The sequence below is a fragment of the Sorex fumeus genome, unplaced genomic scaffold (genome assembly GCF_029834395.1).
Source record: "Sorex fumeus unplaced genomic scaffold, SorFum_2.1 ptg000037l, whole genome shotgun sequence".
NCBI classification, from domain to species: Eukaryota; Metazoa; Chordata; class Mammalia; order Eulipotyphla; family Soricidae; genus Sorex; species Sorex fumeus.
In genome coordinates this window covers 34,005,237-34,020,896 of record NW_026606094.1, presented here as the reverse complement: position 1 = coordinate 34,020,896, position 15,660 = coordinate 34,005,237, and the positions used below count along the sequence as shown (strand labels likewise).

Here is a 15,660-nt window from a genome sequence, read left to right as displayed (position 1 = left end):
ATCAGGGAGGAGACCGAGCGCCGGCGAGCGGGACTGCGAGCGCGCGGCCACCGGCGGGCTCGCCCCGGGTCTGTTTCCAAAGTCGCCCTTGATGGCGGCGAAGGCGCGGCGGCCGCGGCGCCGAGCAGCCTCCGCGCCTTAGTGGGTCCACCCGCCGCCGCCGCCGCCGCCCGCGCCCCCCGCGGCCCTCCGCGTCCCCCGCACGTCCGGACGTCGGCGCTCGGGACCCCGGAGCTCGTGCCTCCCGCGGCTCGTCCAGCCGCTTTCCAGTCCCGGTGCTTTGCCCCGGCTCGGGAGGGAGGCGGGATTGATCTTCGATCGCGAAGATGGCTGCTGGCTGCCTGCTGGCCTGGACTCTGACACTTTTCCAATTTTTGCTGCTCGGTCCCTCGTCGGAGGAGCCGTTCCCTTCGGCTGTCACGTAAGTGGCGCGGGTGCGCGGGGGTCGGGCGAGGCCTGTGCGGGCCGAAGGGATGGCTCGGAGGAGGAGGAGGAGGAAGAAGAATAGGTGGAGGAGGAGGAGGGGAGTGGGGGCGTCTGTTCTCGAGTTTCGGGGCTTGGCTGCTCTTGGGGGTGGGGAGCCCGGCGGGCGGCGCGCGGGAGAGGCCCGAGCGGGCGCTAGCGCGCGCGGCTCCCACCCGGGTGATCGCCGACCCGACGGCTGCTCCCGCGCGCGGCCGTCCCGGGGATCGTCTGCCGACGGCTCGCCGCGCCCGGGTCCCTCTCCCGAAGGATTCTCGCTCGGGGCTGGAGGAGTTCAGCCGGACCCGCGGGGCGGGGAGCTGGTGGCGGGTGGCTGGGAGTTTCCTTCCAGATCCCCTCTGCCAGCGCACCCAGGCCAAGAAAAAGTTGAGCTTCGCGTGGGCATTCGACACACAGATCTAGTCGGGTGTGCAGGCTGGCGCGGGCTTTCTCCCGCACGGAGCCCGCACGAGGCATCTCTTCCTGGCTCCGGGTCCAAACTTGATTAGCTCCTGCATTCCCTCGGGGGGTAGGGGGGATGGGGGACACTCGCTTCTCTTTCCAAAACCAGAGTCGTTGAAGCTGCTGGGGGGTCAGCCCGCACCCCGTGGGGCGCTCGCAGGATCGGGGACCACGGCAGGGCTGCCGCCCTCTCAATCCAGGGTTTGAAACCGCCCGGTGCCGGCACACGTGTGTTCTCCTCGCAGAATTCATAGAACCAGTTCTTGGAGGGAGGCATTGAGCGTTTCCACAGTTTCCTGCAATTTTGTTATTTTTAACATTTCTAAAATAACTTAAAAAAAAAGGAATGAACCCTCGCAGTGATTCTAGAAATAGAGGGTTTTAAAGGTAGCTCTATAAGTCACCGGGTAGAAGGGGAATGAAAAATAACCATTCTCTCCTCTCTCAGGCTGGCAAAAAGAATCCAAGTCAGTGGCACATGAAAACGCATACATATTTTTAAAATGCGCTGAATAACCTATCAGGCATTCGGGGAAAGCGTTTATTTTGATTCTCGAAGCAACTTTATAGATTTGAAGAGTAGGTAATATTAAATGGATGAGTCACTTTAATGCATTTTACATAACAAAAACAAAAGCCCAAGGTATCCTTCCCGCTATTCCTGCGGTTGGGAATTATTTGCTGTCCTTTGTCGGCTGAGTGCTGAATGCTAGAGTTTTTGGTGGATACTGTGAATCCTTACCAGTTGAAACCCTGCAGCTATTATTTAAGATTCAGCTTCAAATATTTATTACATTAGGTGTCAGAGCAAGCATCTAAAGCATGCACGTTTTGACGCTGAGATGGGGAGTGTCTAATATTTTTTGTCATTGATTTACAGTCATGTTCCTTTCTAGATAATCTTCCATAAAAATGATAGCAGATTCTTTTTGTTATGAAGCAAAAGGGTAAATGCCATCTGTAGATCTTCGTTTAATTGGCAGTGTGCTCCAAGCGGATACGTTGAGACATAAGAAGAATAAGAATTAGCAAAACGAGGCATCCAAATTATTCATTCTTAATAAGAAATTGCACTTTTACTTATTCATTTTTATTTAGTCTTTTTGTAGTTTGGCCTGTAAAGCGAGCACTCAAGTGACTCGCTTATATTATTGTGTCAAAGTAGTGGTTCTTTGAAAAGCTGTTGTTCATTTTGCATATTTTGAAGTTGTTTTAACTTACAGTTTATCGTTATTTCTGTCATTTGTAGGTAATGCAGCATCACACACCACACTGGGAAAAACTGACATTAAAAAATCAGCAAAATGCCAGCTTTTATTCCTGGACATATCATGGAAAAATATTAATGTTAAAATCCCTACTGTAAGAATAACTGCAATGAATGCTTTCCTAAAATTAAAATTATCCAGTTTTTATTATTAGAATTCACTAGAAATGAGAATAAAAATTTTACACAAAAATCTGGAACTAGGGTACCACAGTTTTTTTTTCTTAAAACATTTTCAATTTAGATTTTAGGAATTGAAAGTCTAAGGTAGTCTCAATTTATACAAAATATTTCATGAAATGAACTTCATAAGATATATTGTAGAACTAAGCCTCCTGTAGGAATTAATAATAATTTTGTAATGCTTCTGCATCTTCAGCTTATCTGACAGGTTAGTAACACCATCTTCACAACAGAGTATCATAGTTGATGGTTTAGTTTCATATTAGATTTTGAATAAACTATAAAATTTTTAAAATCCAGTGTTAATTTCATCAACATGTTCTGTCATTTTTCGTGCAAGAAAAAATTTGTATGGAGTGTTTATCAGGATAAATGTCAAATCATTGGGGAAATGTCAAGCTTATAAAAAATTGAGCTCAGATATTGTAGTGTTCACTAAAGGCAAATTATACTTCTGTGTAAAAACAGTTAATTGGAAACATTAGTAAGTTATTTTGTTTTTTGACAATTTTATTTTTCAGATAAAAATAATATAAGAAGTTTTTAATCATCATCTAATCTATACATTGTAAAATTAATTATGTACTTATTGGAGTGGAACCTGAACTAGAATTAGTAATTCATTTTCTCCTAAGTGTTTACTTTATTATTATGGGCTTAAATGTTTTATAATAAAACATATGCTAAATATATTTATTTTTTTTCTCTGGTTTAGCACCTGGAGTGTATTCATCTTGATTAAAAGAGCAATAAAACTCTTATAAGAGTTAACATTAAATTTCTGGGTTTCCCCCAAAGGAATTACTGTATTGTACCTATAGTTCTTTTATTAATTTAAGTTTTTCCTTTGGAATGGATTGTTTCAAGATGTGAAACAAATATGCCTTTGATATCAATCACCTAATGCATGTTGGATTACATTTAAATGGAAAGTAATATCATCACTTACATGCTATACAGTGCCCAGGTTATATTAGTAATTTTCAAAATAATAGTTTCAGAAGGGAAGCTTGCATTCTAGAAATAATTTTTTGGCACATCTATGAAAACATCTATTTTAAAACTCAGGATAGTATATATGGTAGACACTATGGTAATGTTAATCTAAACCTGTTTCTCTTAATTTTAGAAACTAGTTACAAATCCAGTTTTTTTAAAAAAATCAAGATTGTGTTTATACTGTCTATATTAAATTTTATCACAGTCATGTTAAAAGGCCAGTCAAGAATAATTGACTGACAGTCCATTGGATGATGGCGATTTTAAAATAAGCTATATAATGGGTTAATTATATTAGTTATAAGTTACAACGTGATATACATGCCTTATCTCATAAAAGAGAAGTACTTTTGGATTTAAATGCTTCTGATATATGTTTTTCTTTTACTAGTTAAATTTAATTTTAAAAATTATAGAAAAATTCTTCTATGTCTTGAAATTGGAATAGATATTTTTAATGTATTAGAAATGACATTATTCTTATTTGGGCTAAGCAGTTTTTTTCACATACTGTATACATAAGAAAAATACATTATAAAAGCAAGCAATTAATTATTAAATATCAAACCTAAAAATGCTATACATTAAATCCCTTTCTCAAGTTGTGAATTCTTTTTTTCGGGTAGCATTTATTCTATAGTTATATGTCTAAAGTATGCAACAGTGTATAAAGTTTTCTGTATGAGTAGTAGCATGTTAGATTTATTATGCTTCTACATAAGTGTATGTATACTTGTTACTGCATTTGAAAGTATATTAAGTAGACTAGTTATAATCTAGAGAACATTTTGGAAAAATATAAGAATCTCACCTTATGGTTTATGGAATGTAAATGAAATGTGTCAGTTATATTTTTCAAGGCCTCTCTATGTAATTCCAGAATTACTTAACTTTGGAAGTTATTTTAGAAATAGGTATAAAGAAAACCCTAACACTTTGCCATTCTTTCTTCAAAGAAACCTTATTGCAGATATTTTGACATACATTTCTAACATTGACAAAAAAAATGACAAAAAGTGTCTTCACTTTAGGTTTACTCCTTGTAGAGTTTTTGCAAAAGCCAAACAAGACGGCAAATTTTGTATTTGAGTTTTGTATTCACACTTAGACCTGTACTTTTATAGAACCCATGCATTTAGGAATTTTTTAAAAAAATAATTGAAATTTGCATATAATAAATGATAGTTTTTAATTTGTTCTCTGGGGTGTCTTTATTTAAGGCACATATAAATTCACTGCTCCCTATTTTTTAGTATAGATGTGTATTTCTAAGAAAGTTGCTCTTAGATTACGCTTTATTTTCTAGTATGTCTTCAGACTATAATTTTAAACTTGTAAGTTATTAAATATACTTTAAATCATTCAATTTGTTGATTTTCTTCAGTATTTACATATATGGTCATCATTTTTAATATAAACAAACTTAAATATTTAAAAATCAGATTTTCTTCAGTATTTCTAAAGAACAACATTTCATTGTCAGCCTCCCATTGTTTGTAATAAAAGAGCTGTCTATAGCAGTATTTCAAAAAGCATGTAAGCTGCTTACCATGGAGAATGAACTTTGTTCTGTCACATCTACTCCACATTTATTTAAGGCTTATAGCGCACATCAGGCGTAGTTCATACTGTGTCAACCAGAGCTATTCATGGGCCATCTTAGCATTGTGCATAAGCTCTTCCAAGCATGTTCCCAAACCTTTCACGCTGCTTTCTAGTAAGCTTTAAGCTGTACCAAAAGGACCAACTGTGTAGTTGACACATGGTTACTTTTATCTTTACATGAAAAATGTTACAAATTTGTTGTCCTATATTGTTTACAGATTTGAAAGAAAATTATTTCATTCTTAATTGAGATAAAACTATTAGCACTTTGTGAAACTTGTATTTCTCACATTTTTCTTGACTCAGAGTATGAACATTGTATAATTAAGACATTTTGTCTAGTTTATACTATTATGGTATTCTATTAATACTTTATACGTATATGGGAGCTCATATGCATATGTGTGCATACACTTGTTTTGTCCAGTCTCCTCATTTTTATTAATAGGTAGAATACTTTTACTAAGCTTATTAACAGAGATGACAGAGATGCTTTAGTATCTCCCTATCTACAACTATTTTAGGGCTTAGATGTGATTTAAAATATTTTTTACAACTCTAGCATATAAATAATTTGTCAAGGAAATTTGAATGAGATCTTGTGTACAAAGCACCTTGGAATGTGAAAGAAAATCTTGTATGATACATTTATTAACAGAGTAATTTGTCATTCTAAGGATACTTCTCTCTCACTCCTTCCTTCTCTCTTTCAGCTTTGATTGAAATCAAATCTTCAAGTACGCATGGGTGCCCTGCATCCCCAGCCCAATTTTGCCATCCTTTAAACCAAACAGATACGAGCAAGAAACTATAGCACTGGAGTTGCAAACCTATTAAATGGACTTTGCGTGCATACAGTACAGTTTATTTCTGCAAATTAAGATAGAGGATACGTGATATTTGTTAGAATTAAATACAAAGGATGTTTTGACATGTTTAAGTAATAAAGGATAAATTTGCACAATTTTTAAAATTTGACTTAAAAAGTTTTGAACTGTTTCTTTTCCTTTATAGCCTTTGAACCTATTTTTTTTCACTAAGTATACAAAGGTAGTAATATTAGTAACCAGAACCGAATATGAAGATGGTGACCATTCTTTAAAAACTACCCTTTATACAGATTCCAATAAGTAAGGAAAATATTAATATTGTGGCCTTAACAACCTGGCATACTTTACAATTAATTTCAGTAGTTCAGAATCAGGCTGTTATATGAAGCAATATTTAAACTTTCTGTGGAATACGAATGTGGAACATTTTTGGCTAAATGTTATTTTAGCATTTGCTTCTGATTTTTTTTAACCATATGCTCTGCTGGATTAAAAAAAGTATACATTTAAAATTCTACATCACAAAGGAAAGAACAATTTAAGTTAAAAATTATCAGTAGAAAATAATGGTTTTGTCCATTTTAAGTACTTTAAAATAAAACAAACTTGTGGATAATCTTAATAGTTGAAGTCTTGTTCCTATGTAATTCAGAATGCATTCTGTTAGGCTTCTGATGAACTTAATTTTTTTCATGTTTTATTAAAATAATTGCTAGTGTTCCCCCACTTTCTATTATTTTTTAATTTGTCTTGATTTGTTTATGACATTAACTCAAATAGAGGAATTTTGTTTTTTTCTCCTTTTGTGACCATACCTCAGCTTTAGATCTTTTTCACCTTGAATCTTCTCTGACAGTTTCAGAGGATTTTATTTACCAGTAGGACATTTTCCTCAGAAGGAAAATTCTTGAGGGATTTTGTTATATCAATAAATCAATAACATATAATTCATACTTTCAAGTAATATTTACAGTCTGGACAAAAGTTTTTTGTTTTGTTTTGTTTTTGAGTCATACCCAGTGATGTTCAGGGGTTACTCTAGTATAGACCTCAGTATTCAGTATTCTGTACTAAAGAATTACTCCTGGCAGTGCTCTAGGGTCCATATGGGTTGCTGGGGATGGAACCCGGGTAACCACATTCACGGGATGCGGTCAATGCACAGTGCTCTGGCCCTTGGAGAGATTTCTATTGACATTTATTTGCCCACAAAGAAGGGGGTGGGGGAGAGCTAGTAAGTTTTTCTCTAAAGTGCATATTGTCAGGCCTAAAGGGATGGCTAGACATTAGTGATTTCGTATTTTCATAGTAAATGGAAGAATGGCTCTGTAAAATATGGGCTTGGCAAAACTGGGGAGACTTGCCTTCAAAGAGTGGTCAAGAGGCCTTGTGGTAAAGAGTCTATGAGGAATGATGCTGACACAAGTAGGTCCAACAATAGAAATACCAGCTTTATGAGATGTAAATTTACATTAAAGTTGCTAAAGCAGCTGGTTATTTTGCTGATTTTCTTCACCCTCTCCCACTCTGGAAACACTGTTTATTGCACACAGTATTTCTTTTTATAGACCTCAGTATTCATATATGGAAAATTCACCTTAGAGACCAAAGATAATAAAACTGTCTAGAGCTCAAAAAATTTAAGCAATTAAATGTTCTTATTTTTATAAAATCATGGGGAAATGGCTCATTGGAGAAGAAATATTAATCTGACTTAACTGCTTAAAGAAATTCAGTTAGTAAATTTATTTCACTTGTTAATAAGAAATCAAATAACTTGCATGGCGGTAGGCTTCTAAGTAGTATACTCAGTGCAAGTTCTTTAGCCGTAGCATCTTAGTTTTAAAAACTAAATCTGTTTTAATGGTACTTGTCTCAAAGTCTCAGCCTCAGATATTTTAATCATCAAATGGAATTTAATTTAGTATGAATACGATTATTATTATTAAGTGAAAATTAAGTAGTACAATGAACTTGTATACTGAGAATTTCAAATGAGGGAGCGAGTCCCCAATGAAGACATACCCAGGCTGACAGTGAAGCAGTGATTCCAGGCTGACAGTGAAGCAGTGATTCTGTTGTAACAAAACCTAGAATAAGCACATAGCATCTAGAAGATACCAGTCCGTACTATGAAGTGTAGGACTTCTGGTGCAGATGAGATGTTGGTGAGACTAGATTGTTGGTGATCTACAGTTTTTCATGAGGGTCACTTTCTACGTGTTTTGGGTAAGGATAGGCTGTGTTTCATAGCACATGGATAGAACTTAGTTCTGCATACTCATATTTGGCATTCAACTAGAGTTGATTGTGAATCATTGTGTATTGAGGGTCACAGAATATTACTTGAGGAAGGCTGGTGAGAGCAGTTAGTAAATCATTGTAGCATGGTGAGAAATGCTGAGTGTAAAAGAAAGATAGTGGGGAAGCAAAAGTGTATCATTCGTGATGTAGATGCGTATCTTATTGGGGGATCACTGAGAAGTGTTGGTGTCAATTCTAAGATCCCTACTACATAAATTGTATTATGTTGAATTTCATATAGAGGAGGTACCACATGGTGGTGTGTAATAGACTGGGTGACAGACGTTTTGAGTTTCCAGTATCTCTGTAGGGAATTAGAATTATGTATCTGGAAGTGATTTAGAGTCAAATTCAGAGAACTTTAGCTCAGAATCCAGAAAAGTTGTTCATTCACCTAGCAAATGTTTACCTTCTGCTAGGATGATAGGCAATGTGAGTTATAAAGAAGAACCTTGATCAACAGTTCTGCCTGTGGAAAGGTCTGGCAATATGAGACCTTTAAAGAAGTCCCCAGAGCCATTAATGATATAAGAGCTGTTTCACTAGAGTGTTGATAATAGAAGCTTGGTTCTCTTGCCTTAAGTTGCTAGCAGGTGAGAATATAAAGGCAACAGATTGTTCTTTCGAGGAATTTGCCAACATGAGTACAGGAGAGAGAGAGAGAGAGAGAGAGAGAGAGAGAGAGAGAGAGAGAGAGAGAGAGAGAGAGAGAGAAAGAGTAAAAGGCAGAAGAAGACAGTTTAAGGGTTTCAGAATATTTCTGCTTTTAAAAATGAGAGGTATATTAGGTTCTTTGGGATTGCCAATAGTAGTGAAAAATAATCTTAAACCAAAAAGGAAAGTAATTTTCATTGACAGTGGAGCTGGTTGATTAACTACCAGAGTCAAAGTCAGTACTGACCAAAAACTAGAAAGGGGTGAGTCTGCCACCAGCATCATTACTCTTTGGACTATTTTTCAGTGCTGCACTCCTCAGACTTCTCTGCAAATTAGCTTTTTGTGTAACTCTATGCTCAAAGTGTTGAGTAGTTGTGAGGAAGAAGTTGAGGCTAGAATCTGAGTCCAAAACAGGTACATAATGAAGATATACAGATATTCTAAATGTGGACCAAATGACCTTCAGAGCCAATTCAGTGGTGATTAAAAGTTTTAGGATCTGGAAAAGTGATGTTGCTTGCCTGACTTGTTCAATTTTGTCTCCATATTATAGTCCAATCTCATCTAGAGACATTAAAATAGGCAAGTTGCTATTACCATAGATATTGGATGAGACAGTTCTTAGAAAAAGAGGCTTTGGGGTGGTGTGGGTAGAGCTTAACACTTAATTCTTAACAAAGGAAAGCTTTAGCTATATCTGTTGGAAAACACCAAGTGGCAGAGAGATGAAAGAGACATGGGAAGCCATGATTGATGAGTGTTGTTTTGACAAAGGCAGTGGAGGAAGTGATCAATATAAAAAAAAAAGTATGTCATATAAAATAACTTTTGAAATTTGAAATTGTCTTGAAAATTAAAGCAGATGGCTGGAATATAGGATACACTTTTAATTTACTGGAGATGTTTTTGGAAGAATGTTCTAAATTACATATTCTAAAGAAGAAATGACATGATTCACAAATGATAAGCACACACATTAGGAATATTCAAATCTGGGGTGCATAGGTTATAACTTTTCCTTTTGGTAATAAGACTCCAGGCCACCCCTATTTTCTATTTTGTGTATTTGTGTTTGTGTGTTGGGGTAGTTTTTAGCACACCCTGTGATGTGGAGGGCATACATTTTGCTCATGTATGACTCCTGGAAGTGCTAGGGAGTTTATATGCGGTGCTGGGGTGATCTGGGGTCAGCTGTGTGCAATACAAGTCTTTACCCATTATATTATCTCTCTGGCTTTTATATTCACTTTATTCAGCAACATTTGGGCTTGTTCTCTTTTAAAGAGAGATCTCAAAGATTCATGCAGTTTTGTAAGAGATTAGGCTTAATAAGTGTATGCGCGTATGGTATAGAATGATGTTACAGAAGTATCAGTAGAAGAAAAAACAAACCAAAAAGAAAACACCCAAGTTGTTCATGCTTTGTGGTAGTTTAGCATTATTGTCAAGTTTTTAGAAAAATAGTGGTAACTGTCTCACTCTATTGCTGCTTCATAGCCTCGCCTCCACACCCTTTCATCTTTAGTAGAGTGCAGAAGTTGAAATCAAAACACTGTATATTTATTTTCAGTCTTGGTACCATACACAGTGACACTTGGGGGTCACTCTTAGAGGTGATCAGGAATCAAAACCAGGGCTCCCACCTGCAAAGCCTGCACTCCATATCTCCTGAGAGGTGTCTCCCTGGCCTTGAAACAGATACTTGTCAAGAAAACAAAATAATAAATTTGAGAACAAGCCTCTTGACAGAATATTCCCACAAAGCATGTCCTTGGTCAGTCCTTAGAAAGGCATCACAGATCTCCTGAAGGCCTGAAATTGCTGACAGCTGCCATCACAGTAGTTCCCGGAATTTCTAAGATGACTCAATGAATGGTTAGGATCATAGATGTCAGCCATCTAAGAATTAGCCTTGATCTTTCTAATACTGGGCAATATAGGAGATCTGTCCTTGTGGTTTTTAGAAAAAGTTATGGTGTGCTATTTCTTTCTCTATTTGTAACTTTTCTCTTTTGTCTTGATCCCTAAATTGCTTGAGTTTAGCAGAAATAGTTTTTAAACCTCTCTGCAGTGTTTGTACGCTAATAATTACGCTAGCAACTTTCAGTTATTACAGTGCTGCTTTCTGACATTGGTGAGCCTTCTGTAGCTCCAGGCCCTGAGAAATAATTCCCTTCACACTTCTGAATCCATCCAAGCTTCAAGCCAGTTTTCTATCCCTCTTTTGTTGATGAAGAAGTATAGTTTTCAAAGAAATTTCCAGAATTTTTTAGCTTAACTTTGATTGCAAGCAACTTTTATTTCAGACTCCTACATTTACTTGCTATCATTTGCTGCACAAGAATAGTAGGAACTTTTGGCACTATAGCATTTGGTATCCCTTGATTTTAGTTTGACTGCAGAGGTTGAAAGGATTCAATGATGTTGAAGGGAGTAAAAGAATATAAGTGAAAGTAGAGCAGGATTAACAGTTAAGTCTCAATTTCTCCATCTGCAAAAACAAGGACAGTGTCAAGTTAATCCAGAGTCACAGTGTTAAATTAGGAGGATTGAAAAGAGAACATGAGGGGAAATTTGAAGGACTGTATAATGATCAGGCTTTATTATTTGTCACATGTAATTTTTCTGCCTTTGTGAGATCATAAATTGATAATGCACGTGTAGTGAGCTAGACGATTGCGCCAGTATATCATTTGTCCACGAGAATGCATGAAATGAATGGGAACGTGAATGCTAACCTGGCTTTAAATATGTCTCTTCTTAAAATTTGTAGAGCCTTTAATCATAAAGAGGAGATGGAGGGAGATGCAGTGTTCCATCTCTAGGTTAAGGACACAGTGTCTGTCCTAAGTGGTACCACAAAGAAAGGAGGACCACAGAGGACTTGATGTGTTTTATCTTGACATTTTAGGCACATCAGGCAACACCTGATGTGTGAGAACTATGCCATCGAGGTTGAATCTATTTTTGAAAGTCATAACTTTGCTAGTGATAACCTCAAAGAGAGATGTGAGCTTTCAGCTTCAAGACAGAATGTTCGAAAGTCAATAAAGCAACCTATTCATGATGTTTGCAAAAGCAGTTTCAGACAACCCTCAAATTGGGTGAGCACAGAATAGTAAAATTGAGATGAATTGCACTTTTAGAAACCAACACAGAAGTCAGTAAAAATCTGAAAATTTGACCAGAGCCTATTGATAAAGGCCTGTTTTCATTTGATTCATCCAACTGATGATTCTGTTCTTTTTAGGCCCACCTTTTGTTTTGTAATAAAAAATGGAGGTCATCCTTTTGTTGACACTTCTCATTGATAAAAATAAAACACTTAAATAAAATTTCTGTTCCCGAGAAATTTTAGTTAAAATCGCACATTAACACCATGAATAAGGAGTATAACTTGATAATAATCATTGAAACATCAAGATTTAAAGTGCCAGCAACCTGCCTTTTTATGGCAGTCATTTTGACATTTGTCACAAAAAGGAATGTGTAAAATTCTTATGATGTTTGTCACTTTAAATACCAACCCTTCCTTGCAATGACATTCTATTAGAATTGACTTAAATTTGCATCTGTGAAAATGTTAGGAAAGACAAACAAATGGGCCCTGGGAAGCCTCAGGAGGATACATGTAATGGGGGATGTGCAGATTGCTCTAAATTAAACATGTAGGATGCTTGGTTGTCTCTCAAAACACCTGATTTTCCTGTCAGTATAAATGTAGAGATGAGAATTAATTTTCTGGAGTTAAAATTTTATTGTGCATGTGTAGCTCTCAGCACCCAGGGGGTTTGATACATGGTGTCAAGGTCTGCTGGTGAGTAATTGTTTAAAATTTATATTAATACTCCATGGTAATAAACATGGGGGAATGGTAACTTATCACAGAGCAAACTGTGCGTGATAATTAGATGAGGTCATTCATCTCCTTAAATTATCAGATGTGACACAACCTGTCTGCTGGTCTCTTAAAAGCCAGCTGAGTCCCTGGGTCTCAATGACTGTGGCAGTGGGGTGGTTGGCGGGCTGTGATCCTTGTATTTGGCTCTTCCCTTCAGGCTTTTTGTGCAAGTGAAGTGGATCATCCCCTGGGATTCTGTTCTTGTAATAATGTGCACAGGGATCTCAGGCCTGGGGTCAACAGTATGCTCAGGGTCTGTTGTTTTTCCTTTTTTGTTTTATTCCATGTGTTCTTCCTAATAGTCTGTTTATCTCTCTACATAATATAGTATTTATGATCATAGTTTGTTATAATAGCATAATGTATTATAGAATGTAATGAAATAATATGGATATAGTAAAATGATTATATATACATTAATATTATGAATATTTTATAAAAATTTCTACAAAATAAAAACTATAGAACACTAATACATTCAAATATTTTCTTTTTATGCAGAATACGTATTTGAAGGCATTATAAAGACTGGAAATGTTTTGCAATTTTCAAAAGTACTGTCATTGTTATGAATTAATTGAGTTTTTCAATACTGTTTGTATGAGACTACTGTTTAATATCTTTTATCCCCTCAGTGATTTTCTGTTGTTCCACCTGCCCTTCTTCTATCAAGTTGCTTGTAGGCATGTTATGGAGATTTAAGCAAAGTCAATACAATATGTGTCCAGAAGTCCTGAAGACTGAAGATAGGCAGTCTGATATGGTGGGACGCATCAGCGTTTTGAATCAGGAAGTCCATATTTACAGTATGGTTTATGAGTTTAAATACAGCTGTGCTGGGAAGTTAACTTTCCCCGATTTCAGTCTCACACCTTATGAAAGACTTACACTCCATACCATTTAGGGGGAAAATATGAAATTAAATGAAGTGATAATACATTTGTGTTCCACTGAATTCATTGAGTAAATTTTGAAAAGCCATCTTTTCTTTTACCCTTTCTTTATTCCAGTGTGTCATTGCAACTAGAGGTTTTTCTCCGAGTTTTAATCTACTCCTGGGTTGTCATGGACGTTGGTAGGAATTACTTTATTCTCTAGGAAAAAAAAACAGCCTCATTTTCTTTATGTTAAACACATTAGTGCTTTGGAGGATAAGTATCTTCCTTGGAAATGGTCGGGGGAGGGGAGGACCAAATAACAAAAACAAGCTAGACACTTCTTGTTCAAGGTCTTGTCTCCAGATGGCATTTAAGGTGCTTTGGCTTTGTGTAATGACATTTGTCTGAGTTGGGTTGTGCATCACTCAAAGAAATGACAAGCTGTATCAGCTTCTATTTGGAACCATCACCTTTGAGTTTGCCTAATAAAAACAAATTCCTGCTAAGACACACAGCTTTCTTATGTTTTCAATGAGTCTAGATTTTGAATGCAACCTGAGTATTATCTAAGCTTCATTCTTACATGTGAGTCCAAGTCTTTGTTATTCTTAAAGAGGACTGTCTATATATGCTTGCAGTCTTTCTATCAGGGTTCATTATCTGAACCACACAGCATTGATAATCAGTTGCTTGTCTGTTTTGTGAATATTCCATCCTGTAAAGTATTACTCTCAATGTTTCAAGAAGAATCCTTTTTGAACCTATTAGTATAGGCTGAGTGTAGAATAGTCATCTATGACCTTATCTTGGTTTCTCTGGTTGTAATAATGTGTTTAAAAGGAGTTTGGAAAACTATTACATTCTCAACATTTATGCAGAAAATATGAATTACATATACTAAAATTAGTTAAGACTGACCACTATTTCATGTGACTGAATAAAATCAAGGAGATGCAATTTTAATTTTAATTTTTTAAAAAATTTTTATTAGTGAAGCACCATGAGGTACAGTTGTAGACTTACAAATTTTTGTGCTTGGGTTTCAGTTATCCAGTGAAAAGTACCCATCCCTCCACCAGTGCCCATTCTCCACCACCACTGATCCCAGTATCCCTCCCACCCTCCCACCACTGATCCCACATCCCTCCAATCCCACCCTGCCTCTGTGGAAGGGCATTCCCATTTGTTCTCTCTCTCCTTTTGGGTGCTGTGCTTTGTAAAAGAGGCAGTGAGTGGCAATCATGTTCAGTCTACATATATCTACATTCAGCCTGCATCTCCCATCCTGGGCAGATCCTCCCAACACTCTTTATTTGGTGCTCCCTTCTCTATCTGAGCTCCCTTTTCCCCTAGCATGTACGGCTGGCCTTCAAGCCAGGGAGTGAACCTCCTGGTACTTATTTCAGCTATTCTTGGGTGTTACTCTCCTATTTTGTTACTTTATATTCCCCAGATGAATGTAATCTTTCTACGTCTGTCCCTATCTTTCTGACTCATTTCGCTTAGCAAGATACTTTCCATGTAGTACCACTTTCATGTAAATTTCATGACTTCATCTTTTCTAACAGCTACATAGTACTCCGTTGTGTAGATGTACCAAAGTTTCTTTAACACGTCATCTGTTCTTGGGCACTCAGTTTTTTTTTTTTTCCAGATTTTGGCTTCAAATGACATCTGCATTTCTATGTTCATTGCTACACAGTTCACAATAGGCAGATGCAATTTTAAAAAAATCTGTTCAAAACCTAGTTTTTTTGTTAAAGTTTGCACCTTCCTCCACCTCCATTAACATTAAAAAATTAGGCACAGTGGTTTAGTGTTTACTGTTTACTGTTAATGATAGAGTTTCATGCATAATACAGTTCCACACCACACCCTTCCCAAGGGTGTCCACTTCTCTCCACTATTATCTCAGTGTCTCTCCTTACCATTAATCCCCCACTTATCTCTCCTGTGGCTAATTCTTACTGGAGGCCAGTTCTCTGTTTCTATTGCTTTTGAGCTTAATCATGCCCCAACTATGTTTCTTTATATCGCACATAGAAGAGAGATCATTCTGTGTCTGTGACTTTCTCTGTGGCCACCTTCATTCAGCATGATACCCTCCAGATC

The 15,660-nt window shown here is 37.2% G+C and overlaps 1 protein-coding gene across 1 annotated transcript in view; it reads left to right on the top strand.

Moving 5' to 3' along the window:
- Positions 1-264: 264 nt before the first annotated feature.
- The window catches only part of CACNA2D1 (calcium voltage-gated channel auxiliary subunit alpha2delta 1), a 474,650-nt gene continuing 459,254 nt past the window's right edge, over positions 265-15,660 (top strand). The window contains exon 1 of the mRNA XM_056118578.1: positions 265-421. Coding sequence (XP_055974553.1) covers positions 327-421 — 95 coding nt within the window. The 5' untranslated portion in view covers positions 265-326. The remainder of the gene's footprint in view (positions 422-15,660) is intronic.